This window comes from Microtus oregoni, unplaced genomic scaffold (genome assembly GCF_018167655.1).
Source record: "Microtus oregoni isolate MIOR12 unplaced genomic scaffold, Mior012 000046F_ref0000063, whole genome shotgun sequence".
Classification (NCBI taxonomy): domain Eukaryota; kingdom Metazoa; phylum Chordata; class Mammalia; order Rodentia; family Cricetidae; genus Microtus; species Microtus oregoni.
Genome location: NW_024543220.1, coordinates 9,849,878 through 9,864,967, shown reverse-complemented (window position 1 = coordinate 9,864,967; position 15,090 = coordinate 9,849,878). Strand labels below are relative to the sequence as shown.

Genomic DNA, 15,090 nt, shown 5'->3' with positions numbered 1-15,090 from the left:
TGATTACAGAAGGTACAGACAGCATTTCCTCACATCTAAGTGTATTGCGTTATATTAGAATGTTTGATTTTAAAGTTCGTATTGGAAAGGCTGGAGAGATGGCTCAGCAGTCGAGAGCATCGGCTGCTCTTGTTGAGGACCTGGATTCAGTTCCCAGCACCTCATGCTGGCTCACAACTGTCTCTAATTCCAGTTCCAGGGATCTGATGCCCTCTTCTGGCCTCCAACAGCACCAAACACACGTGTGGTTTACGGATATACATGCAGGCACTCACACAAAATAGAAATAAAAATCTTCTTAAAACTTGGTATTTGAGTTGCTGACTTGACTGCTCCAGTTTAGGATTTAGCCAGTTAGTAGAGCCCTTGCCTAGAACACATGAAGCCCTGGATTTCGTGGTCAGCCCTGCCTGAAGCAGGGATTGCTACAGAGCAAGTTCAAGGCCAGCCCCGGCTACTTGAGATCCTGTTTCGAAAAACAAGCACAACAAATTGCTGAACGGACTGAGGTGTGGGAATAGGTCACAGTTCCCGAAATGACCTGGAGCATGCTTCTGTGATTCTGTGCCTTGGATTTATAGGAGTGGCATCTGCAATGTAGATGACGATAACATCAAACTCTCAGTAACTATGAAAAACGCCGAAGATGCTCTGCGTTCTTCAGGATCAGACACTTGGCTGAGACTCAGTCACCCCACCCTGTGTGTGTTTTGAGAGGGGTTTTCACGTGGCTCTCTAGTCCAGGGTGGCCTTGAACTTGCTGTATGGGTAAGGATGACCTTGAACTCCTGGTCCTTGTGTCTCTACTTCTCAATTACTAGGATTACAGGCACGGACCACCACACCAGACGAAGTATAATTCTTTGAAATAAGCATATCCATAACCAAATTTTTTTGAATCTATAATAAGTGGTAAAATTCTATACATATACCAAATAATGGATTTTAAATAAATTATTAATATTTTATTAGTAGTATTTGATTTGAATACCTGTTTTATACACCAAAAGCCCAAGGCCATGTAAAAATATCCTGGGTGGGCCAGGTGGTGGTGCGCACCTTTAATCCCAGCACCTGGGAGGCAGAGACAAGTGGATCTCTGAGTTCTAGGCCAGCCTGGTCTATATATGTGTGTGTGCATGTGTGAGGGCAAATGTCCATGAAGCCCAGAAGAGAGTATCAGGTCCCCTGGAGCTGGGGTTTCAGGAGCTTCTGGAAGAGCAGCAAACGCTCAACCACTGAGCCATCTCTCCAGCCACCCTGCACCCCAGTCCTTTAGTGGCCTCGTGTGGGCAGTAAGGAAACCAGATGACTAGTGATAGACACAGGTAAAGTCCCGTGACTGTTCATGCCGCCTCTTCAGCCCCTCTTCCCCTTTTTAAAAAACAACCTAAATTGACATAGGAGGGATGGTGGGCTCATAGCGCGGTCTACCTGCAGGAATGAAAGTATGTCACATACGGAGCACACACATCTGTGCAGTGGTCGCTGACACTGCAGAACGCTGCTGCTTTACATGGCTGAAACTGTTTCCATTGGCCGGAGACAGTGACAATGGGAAACGCCCGCCCGGCTAAGAATCAGACTCTTATTTTCAGTAGGAAAGTCAAGACCTGTAATTCAGGTAGCAGGGAGGTGGCAAGATGGAGCTTGTTCCCTGTTGCATGAATAATAAAAACCCAGAGACAGATATTGGTGTACAAGATGAAGATCAGAAAAGCAAAGCAGCCAGTCACTGGCTCTAACCTCTACCTCAGACCAAAAATGGGTGATCCTGCCTCCAGGAATCCTCAGATTCAGACTGAGACTGGGCTGAGATCTGTCTCCTCCTATTTTATATCCCTCTCTGGTGCTGGAATTAAAATCGTGCACCACCACCACCTGGCCTCTATGGCTACCTAGTGTGGCTGCTGGGATTAAAGGTTTGTGCCACCACTGCCTGGCCTCTGTGGCTGGCAAACATGGCTCCTTTGCTCTGATTTTTAAGCAAGCTTTATTTATTAATAGAGTCTCTCCTGTTCGTGCTGGGAACAGGAAGCTTGGTCCTGAAAAGGAACTCAGGGTCAGCGTCCTGGTAGGTAGGAGTGGTCTCTGCAGATCTTCATCATCCCCAGAGATCTGGTGTTTCCTGAGTCAGCCCTTACTCAGTCCCGCGAGGCAGATGTCTAAAGCTGTAGGACCAGAGTTGTGAATCATCAGTATAAAGATGTCTCAGAGTCCTGCCATGACTCAAAATATCTAAATCTGAGAGGCCTTGGGACCCAGTCCTATCCTCTGTATCTCAGCCCCATTCCCAGGCCCCCAGGGTGTCATGTTTTTAAACCTCCAGAGACAAGGCAAGAGCTCTAGGCACTGTCCCTGCCAGCAGAAGAAGAAATGACAAGGTGTAGTTGGAGGCCTCTTGTTTGTTCCCGGCTGCCCAGACTCCCAAAATAACCACACAAAAACTATATTAATTACTGCTTGGCCAATTACTTAAGCATACAGCTAGCTAGCTCTTACATCTAGAATTAACCCATCTCCATTATTTTATATTTTATCACAAGGCTCGTGGCCTACCAGTAAGGTTCTGGCAAGTCTGTCTCCAATGAAGTCTCCATGGCTTCCCTGACTCCGCCTCTTTTCTTCCAGCATTCAGTTTAGTTTTCCCCACCTAGCTTAATTCTACCCTATCATGGGCTCAAGATAGTTTCTTTATTAAGGAATGGTATTCACAGCATACAGAGGGGAATCCTCATCAACAAGACACATTCAGGAGACTGAGAGGCTGTGGCTGGAGGAGGAATTAGGGGCTCCCCACCAGCTCCAGGTCCACCCCAAGAGCCCCAGGGACAATCCTGCTCCCCCCACACTTACCTACAACATGATCATAGCCTCCTTTTCCACCTGTGAGAAGAAAAGCTGTGAGAGACCAGGGAAGTCCCTGACCCTAGGAAGTTTCCAGAACTGACAGCAGACCCAGGTTAGAGACAACAGCAATGAGGACTGTGGATGTGTTTACCATTAATGAGGCAGAGCACACTTCTAAAAGGGGCTGAGAGAGAACTCAGACCCTGCCCTTTCCTACCTGTGTTTCTCCTCCTCTTCCTCACAATAACCACCACAGCTACAATGATCACAGCTCCAAGGAGAACTTGAAGAGCAATGATTGCCATGATGAGGACCTTGGAATGAGGCTCTGGGAAGGAATGGGCAGGAAGGGAAGGTGAGGGTCATGACCCAGCTCTCAGCCCTGACCCTGCTCAGGGTCTGCAGAAGGCTCCAGCTTTCCCTGACCCCAGCTCTGCACCTACTCCCTCCTTACCCCATCTCAGGGTGAGGGGCTCAGGCAGCCCTTCATGGTACACATGGCATGTGTATTTGTGCTCCTCCCCAGAAGGCACCACCACAGCTGCCCACTTCTGGAAGGTTCCATCCCCAGAAGGTCTGGTCTCCACCAGCTCCATGTCCTGAGTCTGTTCCTCCTCCTCCCTCTGCCAGGTCAGGCTGATGTCAGCAGGGTAGAAACCCAGGGCCCAGCACCTCAGGGTGACATCACCTTTAGGTCCAGGATGGTGGGTCACACGTGTCTTTGGAGGGTCTAAGGGAAAGGGTTGTGAAGATGAGACATCTTGCTTTCTTCTGGGGACTCAACAGTGTTCGTGTGACAAATCTGGGAATGGACAGGGGAACTGGGGTGGGATTAGGGTGTCCTGATATTAGTAGACCCTAAATAGAGCTCAGGCCCCGGGGTCATGTGTTCAGGATGCTCTAAGATGTGAGTGACAGTTTGGGGTAGGAGGCTTCAGGGCTCTGCAGACTGATGGAGGGGAAGAGATTCTGGTCTTGAGCTGAGTGAGGGCCAGGAGACTCAAAAAAGCTGGAGTCAGACTCCAGAGACACCGAGGGTGACCACAGAAGGAGGCCTGAGAGAAAAAGCTCCTGTGGTCAAGGGCCATCCTCAAGGCTGACCTGCTGTAAAAGGGTTAGTCTCCCAATAGGAAAAGCAGCCTGGAGTCTCCCTGTCCTTATTCCTCAGCCCGGTGCCTGCTGGACAGTGTTCTTCCTCTGAGGATGCCCAGTGCCTTTCCCCCACACTACCGAGGAAAAGCAAGAATGGGTCTCCAGGTACCTGAGTGCAGCAGGGTCGCCTTCCCCAACTGCAGGTATCTATGGAGGCTGCCTATGCACACGCCCTGCAGGTATGCTCTCTGGTGGTCGGCCTCTTCTACCTTCTCTGACTTGAGTTTAGAGATCTGAGAGGCCGCGTCAGTTGCGGTCCAGGAGCGCAGGTCCTCGTTCAGGGAGATATAATCCCGGCCATCGTAGGCCTCCTGACAGTACCCGCGGATGAGATTACCATCTGGACCCAGGTCACAGCCATACATCCACTGCAGAGTGTGAGGTTCTGGTGGGGACACAGTGGTTAGCGCCACCTTGCGGCCACCCTGCCCCCTGTCAGTGCGTCCACAACCCGACCTTTCAGAATCAAATGTGAAACCGAAACCTGAGTCAAACTCTGCGGGGTCCTTCCTGTTAGAGGGTCTGGGCAGGTGTTTGGAAGAAACTTTGACTCAGCGCGTGAAGACGACCCAAGCCTGTTTCAGGGGAGATGGAGGCCTCCCCTGTGATCAGGGCCGCTGTCACTCACCGGTGTCACTCTGATTGTAGTAGCCAAGCAGGGTCTTGAGGTTCAACTTGAAGTTCTTCCCTGTGTTCCTCGCTTTCCGTGTCTCCTCCTCCCAATACTCCAGCCCCTCCTGCTCCACCCACGGCGCCCGCGGCTCCATCCTTGGATTCTTCGCATCGCTGTCGTAGCGTACGAACTGCGTGTCGTCCACATATCCCACCGCAATGAACCGGGGCTCCCCGAGGCCGGGCCGGGACACAGCGGTGTAGAAATACCGAAGCGAATGTGAGCCTGGGGGAGGCCAGCAGTGAGACACCGACCCTCATCCCGGGACCAGGGTCCTAGGAGAAGGCAGGCGAGACGCGGACTAGGGCAGTAAAATGACTTTACGGGGTACTGCCCCCACCCGGCTCGCTGCTCCGTCCCGCAGTCTCCTCACCCCGTACTCACTAGCCTGTGTCTGGACCAGGACTATGGCGCCTGCCAACAGCTTGAGCCAGGAAAAAGAAGACATTTTTCTCAGCACAGGGGCCAGTGAAGGGTGTAGAAGCGATTTCTGTAAACTGCTCTACTTGGAACCTCTGTGTCACTGATTGGTTTCTCTAGAAACTCGGTGTCCAATGAGAACTGTGAGTGCCTTATTTGTGTCCGGAGAGAGGAAGCCGGTGGGAGTTGAAAGTGGAACTGTGTATACGGAAAACAGTGCAGGACATTGTTCTCTCGTCTTTAATACAGAAAATGCTGTCAAAAGTCACTGCGTGACCTAGGACTTTAACCGGACCCGTGTCCTCTTCTCTCTGGGGCAGCTGTGAATGTCCCGGATACTGTGGGAACCTGGCCCCGTACCCAGCCCGGCCAATCCGATACCGCCCACCCGCTGGAACAGTCCCCAAACCTAAAGCAAAACTCAAGACACACACAGCCCCCTGCGGAATCTCAAACGCTGGGATCAGGGGAGATTCGGGACCATGGGGGGGGGGGGCGTGAGGCGTCTTGTCTCCCGACCCGGAAGTCACTCACCGCCCCCACTCTGGTTGTAGAGGTGGAGCAGGTTCTGAAGGCAGGTTTGGATATTCTGTCTGTGCTCCTGTGGGTACCCAGTGCTCCACTCCGTCTGCTTGCTCCACTGTCTGTACTCAGGGCTCAAAGGGCTTGAACTCCATTGTCGTCCGTGTAGCCTGAAGCAATGAAAGCGCTGGAGGGGGCAGGATGGCAGGACATAGCTGTGGCATAATAGGGAAGCAGAGCCTGTGAACAGCGCAGATCCGGACCATCCTCTTAGCACACCTGGAAGAAAGAGTGAGCAAGATTGAATCACCAGGTTTTTATACTTCCCAAACCAAACCACACCTTTATGCTCTCTGAACCTGAAAGCCACTTCTGAGGACTTTGTCCTCACTCAATAAAGCTCTCTATCTTTTTATTATTGAGTTATTGAGCACTACAGTTTCCTCTACTCCCCTTCCTGCCTCTCCTCTCCCTCTCCCAAGGTTCCTATGCTCCCAATTTACTCAGGAGATTTTGTCTTTTTCTACTTCCTATGTAGATTAGATCTATGTAAGTCCACATTGTTGTCTAAGTTCTCTGGTATTGTGATTTGTAGGCTGGTTTATTTGCTTTATGTTTAAAAACCACTTATGAGTGAGTACATGTGATAATTGTGTCTTGGTCTGGGTTACCTCACTCAAAATGTTTTCTAGATCCATCCATTTACCTGCAAATTTCAAGCTGTCGTTATTTTTTTTTCTGCTGTGTAGTACTCTATTGTGTAAATATACCACATTTTTCTTATCCATTCTTTGGTCGAGGGACATTTAGGTTGTTTCCAGGTTCTGGCTCTGACAAACAAAGCTGCTATGAACATGGTTGAGCACATGTTCTTGTGGCACAATTGAGCATCCTTTGGGTATATACCCCAATAGGTATTGCTGGGTCTTGAGGAAGGTTGTTTCTTAATTTTCTGAGAAATCACTATACTGACATCCAAAGGGGTTGTACCAGTTTGCATTCCCTCTAGCAATGCAAAAGTGTTCCCTTTACCCCACTGTAGGAACCTGTTCCTGCCAGGTCAGCTAGAGTCTCTGGATAGGGGATCCTCGAGGCCAAAGAAAACTCAGAAGAAACAGAAGACAGGATAGAATCGGGAGGTCTGTCTGGTTATGCCGAAGCAGCCAAACAGCCCAGAGTTTATTTCAGAGCTTGCTTATATCCAAGAGCAGAGCAAAGCACAGCCCAGACGTCAGTCAGTGTCTAACTGCAGGACCATTCCTGTCCTTGAGTGAGCAGCCTCCTCTCCAACACGTGTTTGCTGCTCAGAAGCAGCCTTACGTTCTATCCTGATGTTCCTGAGGTTTGCCATCAGCAGTATACTCTCTGTTAGATAGAGTGTTTTCTTCTCACAGGCTAAATCAGAAGTTTCTCACAGCCCTCAAGGTTATAAGAAAAATGAGAGCAGGCAAGCTTGAACTCAAATGACTTCTTTAAGTAAGAAATGACTCCAGATGGAAACACATGGTCTCCCACATCCTACATCCTCTCCAGCATAAGTTGTCATCAGTGTTTTTGATCTCAGCCATTCTTACAGGTGTAAGATGGAATCTCAGAGTTGTTTTGATTTGCATTTCTCTGATGACTAAGGATGTTGAGCATTTCCTTAAGTGTCTTTCAGCCATTTTAGATTCCTCTGTTGAGAGTTCTCTGTTTAGGTCTGTACTTCATTTTTTTTATTGGATTATTCGTTCTTTTCTTGAGTTCTTTGTATATTTTGGAGATCAGACCTCTGATGTGGGGGTGGTGAAGATCTTTTCCCATTCTGTAGGCTGTCGTTTTATCTTGAAAGCCGTGTCCTTTGCTTTATAGAAGCTTTTCAGTTTCAGGAGGTCCCATTTATTAATTGTTGCTCTCAGTGTCTGTGCTACTGGGGTTCTATTTAAAAAGTGGTCTCCTGTACCAATGCATTCAAGTGTACTTCCCACTTTCTCTTCTATGAGATTCAGTGTAGCTGGCTTTATGTTGAGGTCTTTGATCCATTTGGACTTGAGTTTTGTGCATGGTGATAGATATGGGTCTATTTTCATTCTTCTACATGTTGATATCCAGTTGTGCCAGCACCATTTGTTAAATATTCTTTTTTTTATTTGATTTTTTTGCTTCTTTGTCAGAAATCAGGTGTTCGAAGGTATGTGGATTAATATCTAGGTCTTCGATCCAGTTCAATTGGTCCTCCTGTCTGTTTTTATGCCAATACCAGGCTGTTTTTAGTACTGTAGCTCTGTAGTAGAGTTTGAAGTCAGAGATTGTGATGCCTCCAGAAGTTCTTTTATTGTACTGGATTGTTTTGGCTATCCTGGATTTTTTGCTTTTCCATATGAAGTTGAGTTTCGTTCTTTCGAGGTCTTTGAAGAATAAAGCTAGGTCTCTGTATGATTATGTAATGCGTGGTTTAAAAATGGGACAACTAAATGAGGGATAATTAACTGGGATTGACTTATTATTATTCATCATTTTGATAATCCTTGTTGTTTTTATAATTCTTGGTTTATCTCTTAAAAAATTGTTTGGTATGACTGCCAAGATACAGGCCTTAGGAAAACTTAATAAAACAGATCACAGAGATATTCAGATTCATACAGAGGAATTTAATGGAGAACCAATTTCAGCATTGCATTATAAGGTTAGAGAGAAACAGCCTAAGGTTCTCAAACAAACAACCTTAATAAATCCAGTAACCTTACAGGAATTGCCAAATGTTAGAGGCTCTGTAAGAACTGACTGGACTCCTGTGTCACTGTTAGAGGGCTGCAGTAGGCCAGGAGGAGAGAAAGACAGATGGACACGCCATGACACCACCTTGCAGGTCTCCAAAGGAGGCTGGTCCAGGCAGGAAGACAGGCGGTGGTGGGCAAGAATCAGAGACATGGATAAGCAGGCCATGCAGAATGAGATTGGATATTTATTCAGTGGGTTAGAGAGGGGGAAAAGAAGAAGAGGAGGAGAGAAAGAGAGGGAGAAAGGGAGAGAGAGAGAAACAGAAGGGGAGAAGTGGGGAGAGTGGAGTGAGGCAGAAGCTGACTCTTCAGGAGAGAGACAAAAGGGAAAGGAAGAGACTCAGGTTGCAAGTAGGAAGATCTGCCTGCCTTGGATGTGGCTTGTCTCTTAAAGAGGCAGGACAGACCATTATAGCATCCATTCACCTTTTGTGAAGGAATTGCTAAACTTGTGATCAGCTTGTAATAGAATTATCTCTAAAGACTGGACAAACTTGGTTAAAGCTGTTTTAGAGCCTGGTCCACAGTCACAGAGGAGAACCTGGTTCAGAGAAGAGACCAAGATTACTAAACAACAGAGTAAAGCTAGAGGCATGGTATGGAAATCTCCCAAGACCAACTTCCTGGAGAAGGAGACTGTGCTACCATAGAACAGCAATCTTTCTAGGATGACCATGCTCTGGCTTTATGCCACGCAGCAGCTTTGAATGCTTGGGACAGAATTGGAGAAGCAGGAAAGAAAATTGAGTCCTCGCCAGAACCCCAATCTGAGGCTGTGGTCCTGGTGGCTCTCAGAGGGCATGTTTGGTTCCTAGAGCTGTGGACAGGTGGGGCAGGTGGGTGGGAGGGGGCCAGCCTGACAGGTCCCACTACTGGATCTTCAACCTGCAAGCCTCAGATGGGGGTCCTGGAGCAAAACCCCTGCTTTATTCATCCACCAAGAAACCATGGCAGAATGAAGAACTGTGCTCCTGGGCTCTGGGGGGACCTGGGATCCATAAGCACACAGAAGCAGCAGCAGCAGCAGCAGGTGGCATAGTTAACTCTGGGTTTGAGAGATCATGGGAGCTGAGATGTCCTTGGTGCAGTTCAGCCATGTCAGCCAGAAGCCCTGGCCTCTGGAGTTGCTGGATACAGCCAGCCTGGTCCACAGAATTCTGGGATTGAACTGGAGAGGAAACAGCTTCTTGGTTCTGGGAGGGAAAAGACAAGCTTTGCTACCAATTCTCATGTTGGAGCTCAGTGCCTTTTCAATGCAGCCATGACCCACAGTGAGGCCAGCAGCAGGACCTGATGGAGCCTCACAGTTACTGGGATCTTGCTGTTCATGGCTCTTGGGGACTCATCACCAAGGTCTCCTGGTCCTGTGTAACAGGGCTGTTGTAGGTAAAACCTACCCTCCACCCTGCCAGGTGTTGACCCCAGACTGACACTCAGCCTGCAGATCAACCAGAGCTCTATTCTGAGCTCCCTGGTTTGCTTGGGCAGCACCACCTGCATCCAGTGCCTAAACCTCCATCTCACATACAGGACAGAGGAGCTGCCAAGGCAGTCAGTTGCACAAGCTCCACCCCCACCACATCCCTCCCTGCTACTGTGTTCAACCAGTCCCATATTTTGCCAAGCCAGCACCTCACGGCCAGAGAGGATCAGGACCACCTTGAACTGTCTGGTACAGGAAGGAGTTCAACACAGCCATGAGTACCATCCAGAGGAGCTGAGGGTCTCCATTCCCTGGTTTGCATAACACCCAAACTAGAGGTCACTTCTCCCAACACCTTGGATTTGGTTTGCTGTGGACCTGGGGGACCTGGGCTGCTCCTCCAGTAAGAACCTTTGGGTTCACCCTCACTGACTTTCCAGCCCTGGGTCCCTGCAATTTCAGCCATGAAAGGGAGACGTCCCTGAACTCAGTGCGGGCCTGCAGGCACCTTTGCTCCTACATAGCTTGAAGAGAACCACTATACTGTCGGGGGTCAGCCTCGACAAAAATACCGTCTTCTAGAGTGGAGGCATGGGAATTTAAAAATATAGTAAAGAATAGGAAGATGTGAATAAAAATAATAAAATGCAGAAACACATAGGATAGTATCAAGAGGGAATTTCAGTGAGTACTAAATATTCGCCCTGTTTAATTTCCAGCAGCTTGATATACCCCTGATTTCAAAAGGTAGGAGCAGAACAAAAGAAAGGACTGCATTAACACACAAATTGAAAGTCACTGAGTACAGTCATAGCTCAAGCACTTGACTCGTGCCCTAGACCAAGCCCTCTGTAAGCAAACCACTCCCTGGGTGGGATCCAAGTTATTTCCATACAAGGAACAAGAACCTAGTTGGATCCTCAGACTTTTGTTTTAGGTAGGGACAAACTACTTCCCTATTTCAGGAGCAGGAAGTCTGGCAACAAGACACACCTGTTGAGAATAGTCTTGAAAGAGCAGAACTCTAATACAACTAGGTGGGACCTTTGAGTTAGAAGCACCTTTGGCCACTTTGGGCCTCCACACTACTGTCAGCCAAAGGCCATGAACAGCCCACACTGTGCAGTGCAGGCTGCAGGGTGCTGAGTCTCCCCAGTGTGTCCATCTGCAGGAGCCCAGGAGACTCTGATGCCTGTGTTTGTCCCAGAGGACGGGGAGTCAGCAGCTGAGGTTAAGGTTGACAGCAGGGAGGACTTCACCCCTCGCCATCCTGGCTGCTCTCTGGGTGCCTTTCCCCTTCCAACTCCCAGCTCTCAAAGGCCCCAGTTGCCCAGGTGAGCCCATGGCTGCTCTGGATGCTGTGGCCCATGCGGCTGCCCTGAGCTGTCTGTTGAGGCCTTGAGTGAAGCCTGAACTCCAGGAATCCAGAGAGAGGCTCCTGTGTGAGAGGCGGCCTGTTGGTGTGAGCAGTGACTTCATGCTCAGCAGCTCTGCAGATGGTAAAGCAGGTGCTGCAGCGGGAGGAAGGTTGCTGGCCATCCCCACCTCTGAAGACAGTCAGGGAGAGGAGCAGACAGTGCCCCAGAATCAGTCACCTCAGCCCTGAGCAGGACATGGGCTTTCTGTGTTCTGCCTGTGCTCCAGCACTGCTGCTCCTGCAGCCCCTGGCTCCCAGCACTGCCAGAGTGAAGTGCTCACTCCCTGGAGTTCTTTGAATTCTGTCCTTAGTTTTTCAAAGCAGTAGCCCGGGGCTCTAGAAGTCTCGAGTTTGCACAGTAATCTGTGCAGTGGGCAAGACACCAGCCACTAGAGAGTTGACTCCAGTGTGGGTGTGGGTTTTAAGGGGGATCCCAGGCTGGCTCAGCCATCTCTGTGTTGATGGGGACTGTAGGGACGCCTGACAGTGACAGAGTCTTCTGGGTGTATTAGAGCAACAACCAAATCCATTCTGGGAAAGGGAGAATAAAACTGAGCAGCAGTTGAAACCATGATATGAGCCCTGCTGGGGAGCTCAGAGGAAAGAAACAGCCATGCTCACAGAGTCATTGACCACAGGAAGCCATGAGGTGAGAAAGGGAAGCCAGCAAGGATGTGTGTGTGTGTGTGTGTGCGTGTGTGTGTGTGTGTGTGTGTGTGTGTGTGTGTGTGTGCATAAAAAGCATAAGAAGACTAAGATGAACAGCTCTAAATGTTAAGAGACCTGAGAAGTGAACAGCAGGAAGGGGAGCTGGTTGCCTTAGGCAAGTTAGATCAGGACTTATTAGCCCATGGGTGAAAACATCTTCCCAGGTCTCAGAAGACAGGCAGGCATTAGATCCACACAGGAAGAAGACTCCTAAGGAATTAGGGGACAGGGCAGGAAGTCACACTGACAAGGGAGGAAGCTGCAGCATGAAGAAAATATCAGGAAGCCAAGAATCTGGCACCAGGGAGCAGGACTGGTGTTCCCAGCGCAGATGGAGCCCTTGAGGAATCTATTAGGAGCCACTGCTGGTGACTGGAGAGAGGGCTGTGCTTGTTGAGAGGGGGTGCAGTCTTGTCCAGGAGACAGGAGAGGCGGGAAGAGGAGGTGCAGTCTTGTCCAGGAGACAGGAGAGGCGGGAAGAGGAGGTGCACTCATCAATTAAACTAACACTTTTTATTAATGTTTATTCAGACATGACAAGGACACTTGCCTGAGGCCCTGTATGTGGCCTTGGAATTAAAGAGAGAGAGGGAGAGAGAGAGGGAAAGAAAGAGATAGAGAAAGACAAAAGAGGAGGGGTAGGGAGTAATGCAGAGAGGGAGAGAGGAAGGATTCTTTTCGTCTAACAGAGGGGTGGGCTGTCCTGATGAAAACGCCCTCAGAGTGGGCTTTCCTGTGGCCTTAATACAACATGGGGGCTGAATCAAAAAGCCTACTTTGGCGAGCCTGCACTCTGCACGGGCAAACAAGAAGATGTGAAGACAGGACATTCGTGTCCATGCAGCCATGAGATTGCTGAAGACACAAGTCCACCCTTGTAGGAAATGTGTATGGAAATAGCTGTGGTGGTGCACGCCTTTAATGCCAGCCCTTGGGAGGCAGCAGCAGCAAGTTCCAGACCAGCTGAGTCTCCATAGAGTTTCAGGTGAGACAAGGCTACCTAGTGAGACTTTATCTCAAAAATGAATGAGTAGATACAGAAATAAAAATAAAATTACAGCAGTAAAAGGAAAATGCATGGAGGAGACAGTTAACTGTGCCCATCAGTGCAGCGGCTGAGAAAGTGCAGCCTGCATGGTCAGGAGTCAGGGCAGGCAGGGTCAGCAGCCTCCCCCAGGGCTGAGCTGTGTGGTGGAGACCATGGGCCTCCTGGAGAAGGGAGGATTGGGGACAGAAATAGGAGGAAAACAATGGAAGTCATAATGGCTAAAAGTGACACCATAGAGTGACAGGGAAGAATATGGAGACTGTGTGTTCAGGACGTCTGTATTCTGATGAGCCCTGTGTCTGTGGTGATGTTATGTCCCACAGTTTTAGTGACCTTTGGTTACCTGAGGACTGAAGGTCACACATTAGTCATAAACAACATTACATTTTATGTTTCTACCTTTCTGCCTAGTGACATCTAATCAGCTCTCTGGTTTATGTCACCTGGCACAGACCCTCTGTCCATGTCCACCCCGCCCACACTGCAGAGGGCTGAGGAACTCAGGGGCCAACTCAGTTTCAGATCCACTGTCCACACCATGTCCTGTCCACCTCCCTCCTCTCATCAGCTCCTGAGTCCTCTCTCCTTGCTAACAGTGTGACTGCAGGGCGGCCGGTGTTGGGGTGTGGGGGTCATGCTGCAGGAAATTGTTCACTGCTTAATGTGCCTGACCTATTAGTTAAACTGGATCACACGGGAGTCTGAACGGTAACACATAGAATGTGGGCGTCCTTCACTGCTGGGCTGCACCCTGCCACCTGCAGGGTAGGCAGACAGCTGCCTTGAAGCTCTGTTCTGGCTTCACAGAAACTTAGGTTGTGGAAGGAAGGTCTTTGTCATACATGACAGCTGGGGCCAGGGATGCACCATCTAGGACAAACACTTGGAGACTGTGAGTCTAGCACGTGGCTGTTTTAACCCATTCATTCACATAAGAAGAACACAGATCCTGAGCTGTCAGGCCTGGCAGTGTGAGCTGCCCACTGCAGCTGAACACAGGAGCCTGGTCTCTGTGGGAGTCTGTGTGGTGCTTGCAGGCCAGCGCCTCTGCTTTAAAGAGAAACCATCTCTCTGCTGTGTTCCTGATCAGCTCAGGGTCATCATGAGGATTTGGGGGTGGGGGTGGGAAAGAGCAAACACCTGTAGTTATCCAGCTGGTTTCTCCTTGGAAAACCATCAGGAAAATTCTGGGCAGGGTTCAAGAAGGGGATGTCACAGACAGACCTCCCTGCCGAGGATGGAGTCAGGACAAATCCCAAGTCCTCAGAAGTGGCTTTCATGGTCTGGGGACTGAGAGTGGGCTTCGGGCTGGAGACAAGTGGTTTCAGTCTGCTCTTCCTTGCTGCCAGGTTCCTCCTCACAAGAGTAATCTCACCTCAGGCTCCCACTAGGCGTGGGTTCCTGGAGAACATAATAAAAATCTCTCATTGCAAGTTACAAAGTCTTCCTGGCTTTGTGCGGCTCTGCTTTGGACTCCTGTGCCCTGAGCTCTCCTGCTGCTGGTGGCTGCCCTGGCCCTGACTCAGACCCGCAAGGTGTGGGTGAGTGCGGGGTCGGGAGGGAAACTCTGCGGGGAGGGCGGGGGCGGCACTGGGGAAGCAGTGTTCTTGTGTGGCCCATTCTCCAGTGGAGTCTAGAGCCCTGCACCCTGCTCCCCTCCCAGCCCGCGCTCCTGCCCGGGGTCCCGGGAGCAGGGTTGGGGTCTCACTGCGCGCTGCCCCCAGGCTCGCCCTCCATGAGGTATTTCCACACTGTCCCATGTCTGGTCAGGCCAGCCCCTAATTCCTCCTTCAGCCACATCCTCTCAGTCTCCTGAATGTGCCTTGTCCTTTCTTCTTCTTCTGGCAGGAGCAGTGCCTAAAGCTCTGTCTTGTCTCTGGAGGCTTGAAAAGGTGACATCCTGGGGGCCTGGGATTGGGGTTGAGTCAAGGAGGAGAGGACTGGGTCCATGACTTCTCAGATGAAGACATTTCAATGAGTCATGATATGGGACAATGAGATGTCTTTATACTGACTCTTGTGCTCTAGCTTCAGACAACTGCCTTGTGGGACTAAGAAGTTCTGACTCAAGGAACAGCAAATCTCTTGATTGACCTGTCCTGTGAGGACAATGAAGAT

At 49.7% G+C, this 15,090-nt stretch overlaps 1 protein-coding gene across 1 annotated transcript; it reads right to left on the bottom strand.

The window, feature by feature from the left end:
• Positions 1-1,692: 1,692 nt before the first annotated feature.
• Positions 1,693-5,288, bottom strand: LOC121435379 (H-2 class I histocompatibility antigen, D-37 alpha chain-like). The gene is made up of 7 exons (XM_041634665.1): positions 5,060-5,288; positions 4,631-4,900; positions 4,112-4,387; positions 3,305-3,580; positions 3,068-3,178; positions 2,857-2,886; positions 1,693-2,171 (listed from the first exon to the last, which is right to left on the bottom strand). Exons 1-7 carry the CDS (start codon positions 5,121-5,123, stop codon positions 2,134-2,136), a joined length of 1,065 nt encoding a protein of 354 aa, XP_041490599.1. The 5' UTR covers positions 5,124-5,288; the 3' UTR covers positions 1,693-2,133.
• Positions 5,289-15,090: the final 9,802 nt, after the last annotated feature.

Coding starts and splice junctions, on each gene's coding strand:
- LOC121435379 (XM_041634665.1), bottom strand. CDS start 5,123: ATGTCTTCTTTTTCCTGGCTCAAGCTGTTGGCAGGCGCCATAGTCCTG. Junction 4,901..5,059: donor CCTGGTCCAGACACAGGCTA/GTGAGTACGGGG, acceptor GGCCTCCCCCAG/GCTCACATTCGCTTCGGTAT. Junction 4,388..4,630: donor CTACAATCAGAGTGACACCG/GTGAGTGACAGC, acceptor TGTCCCCACCAG/AACCTCACACTCTGCAGTGG.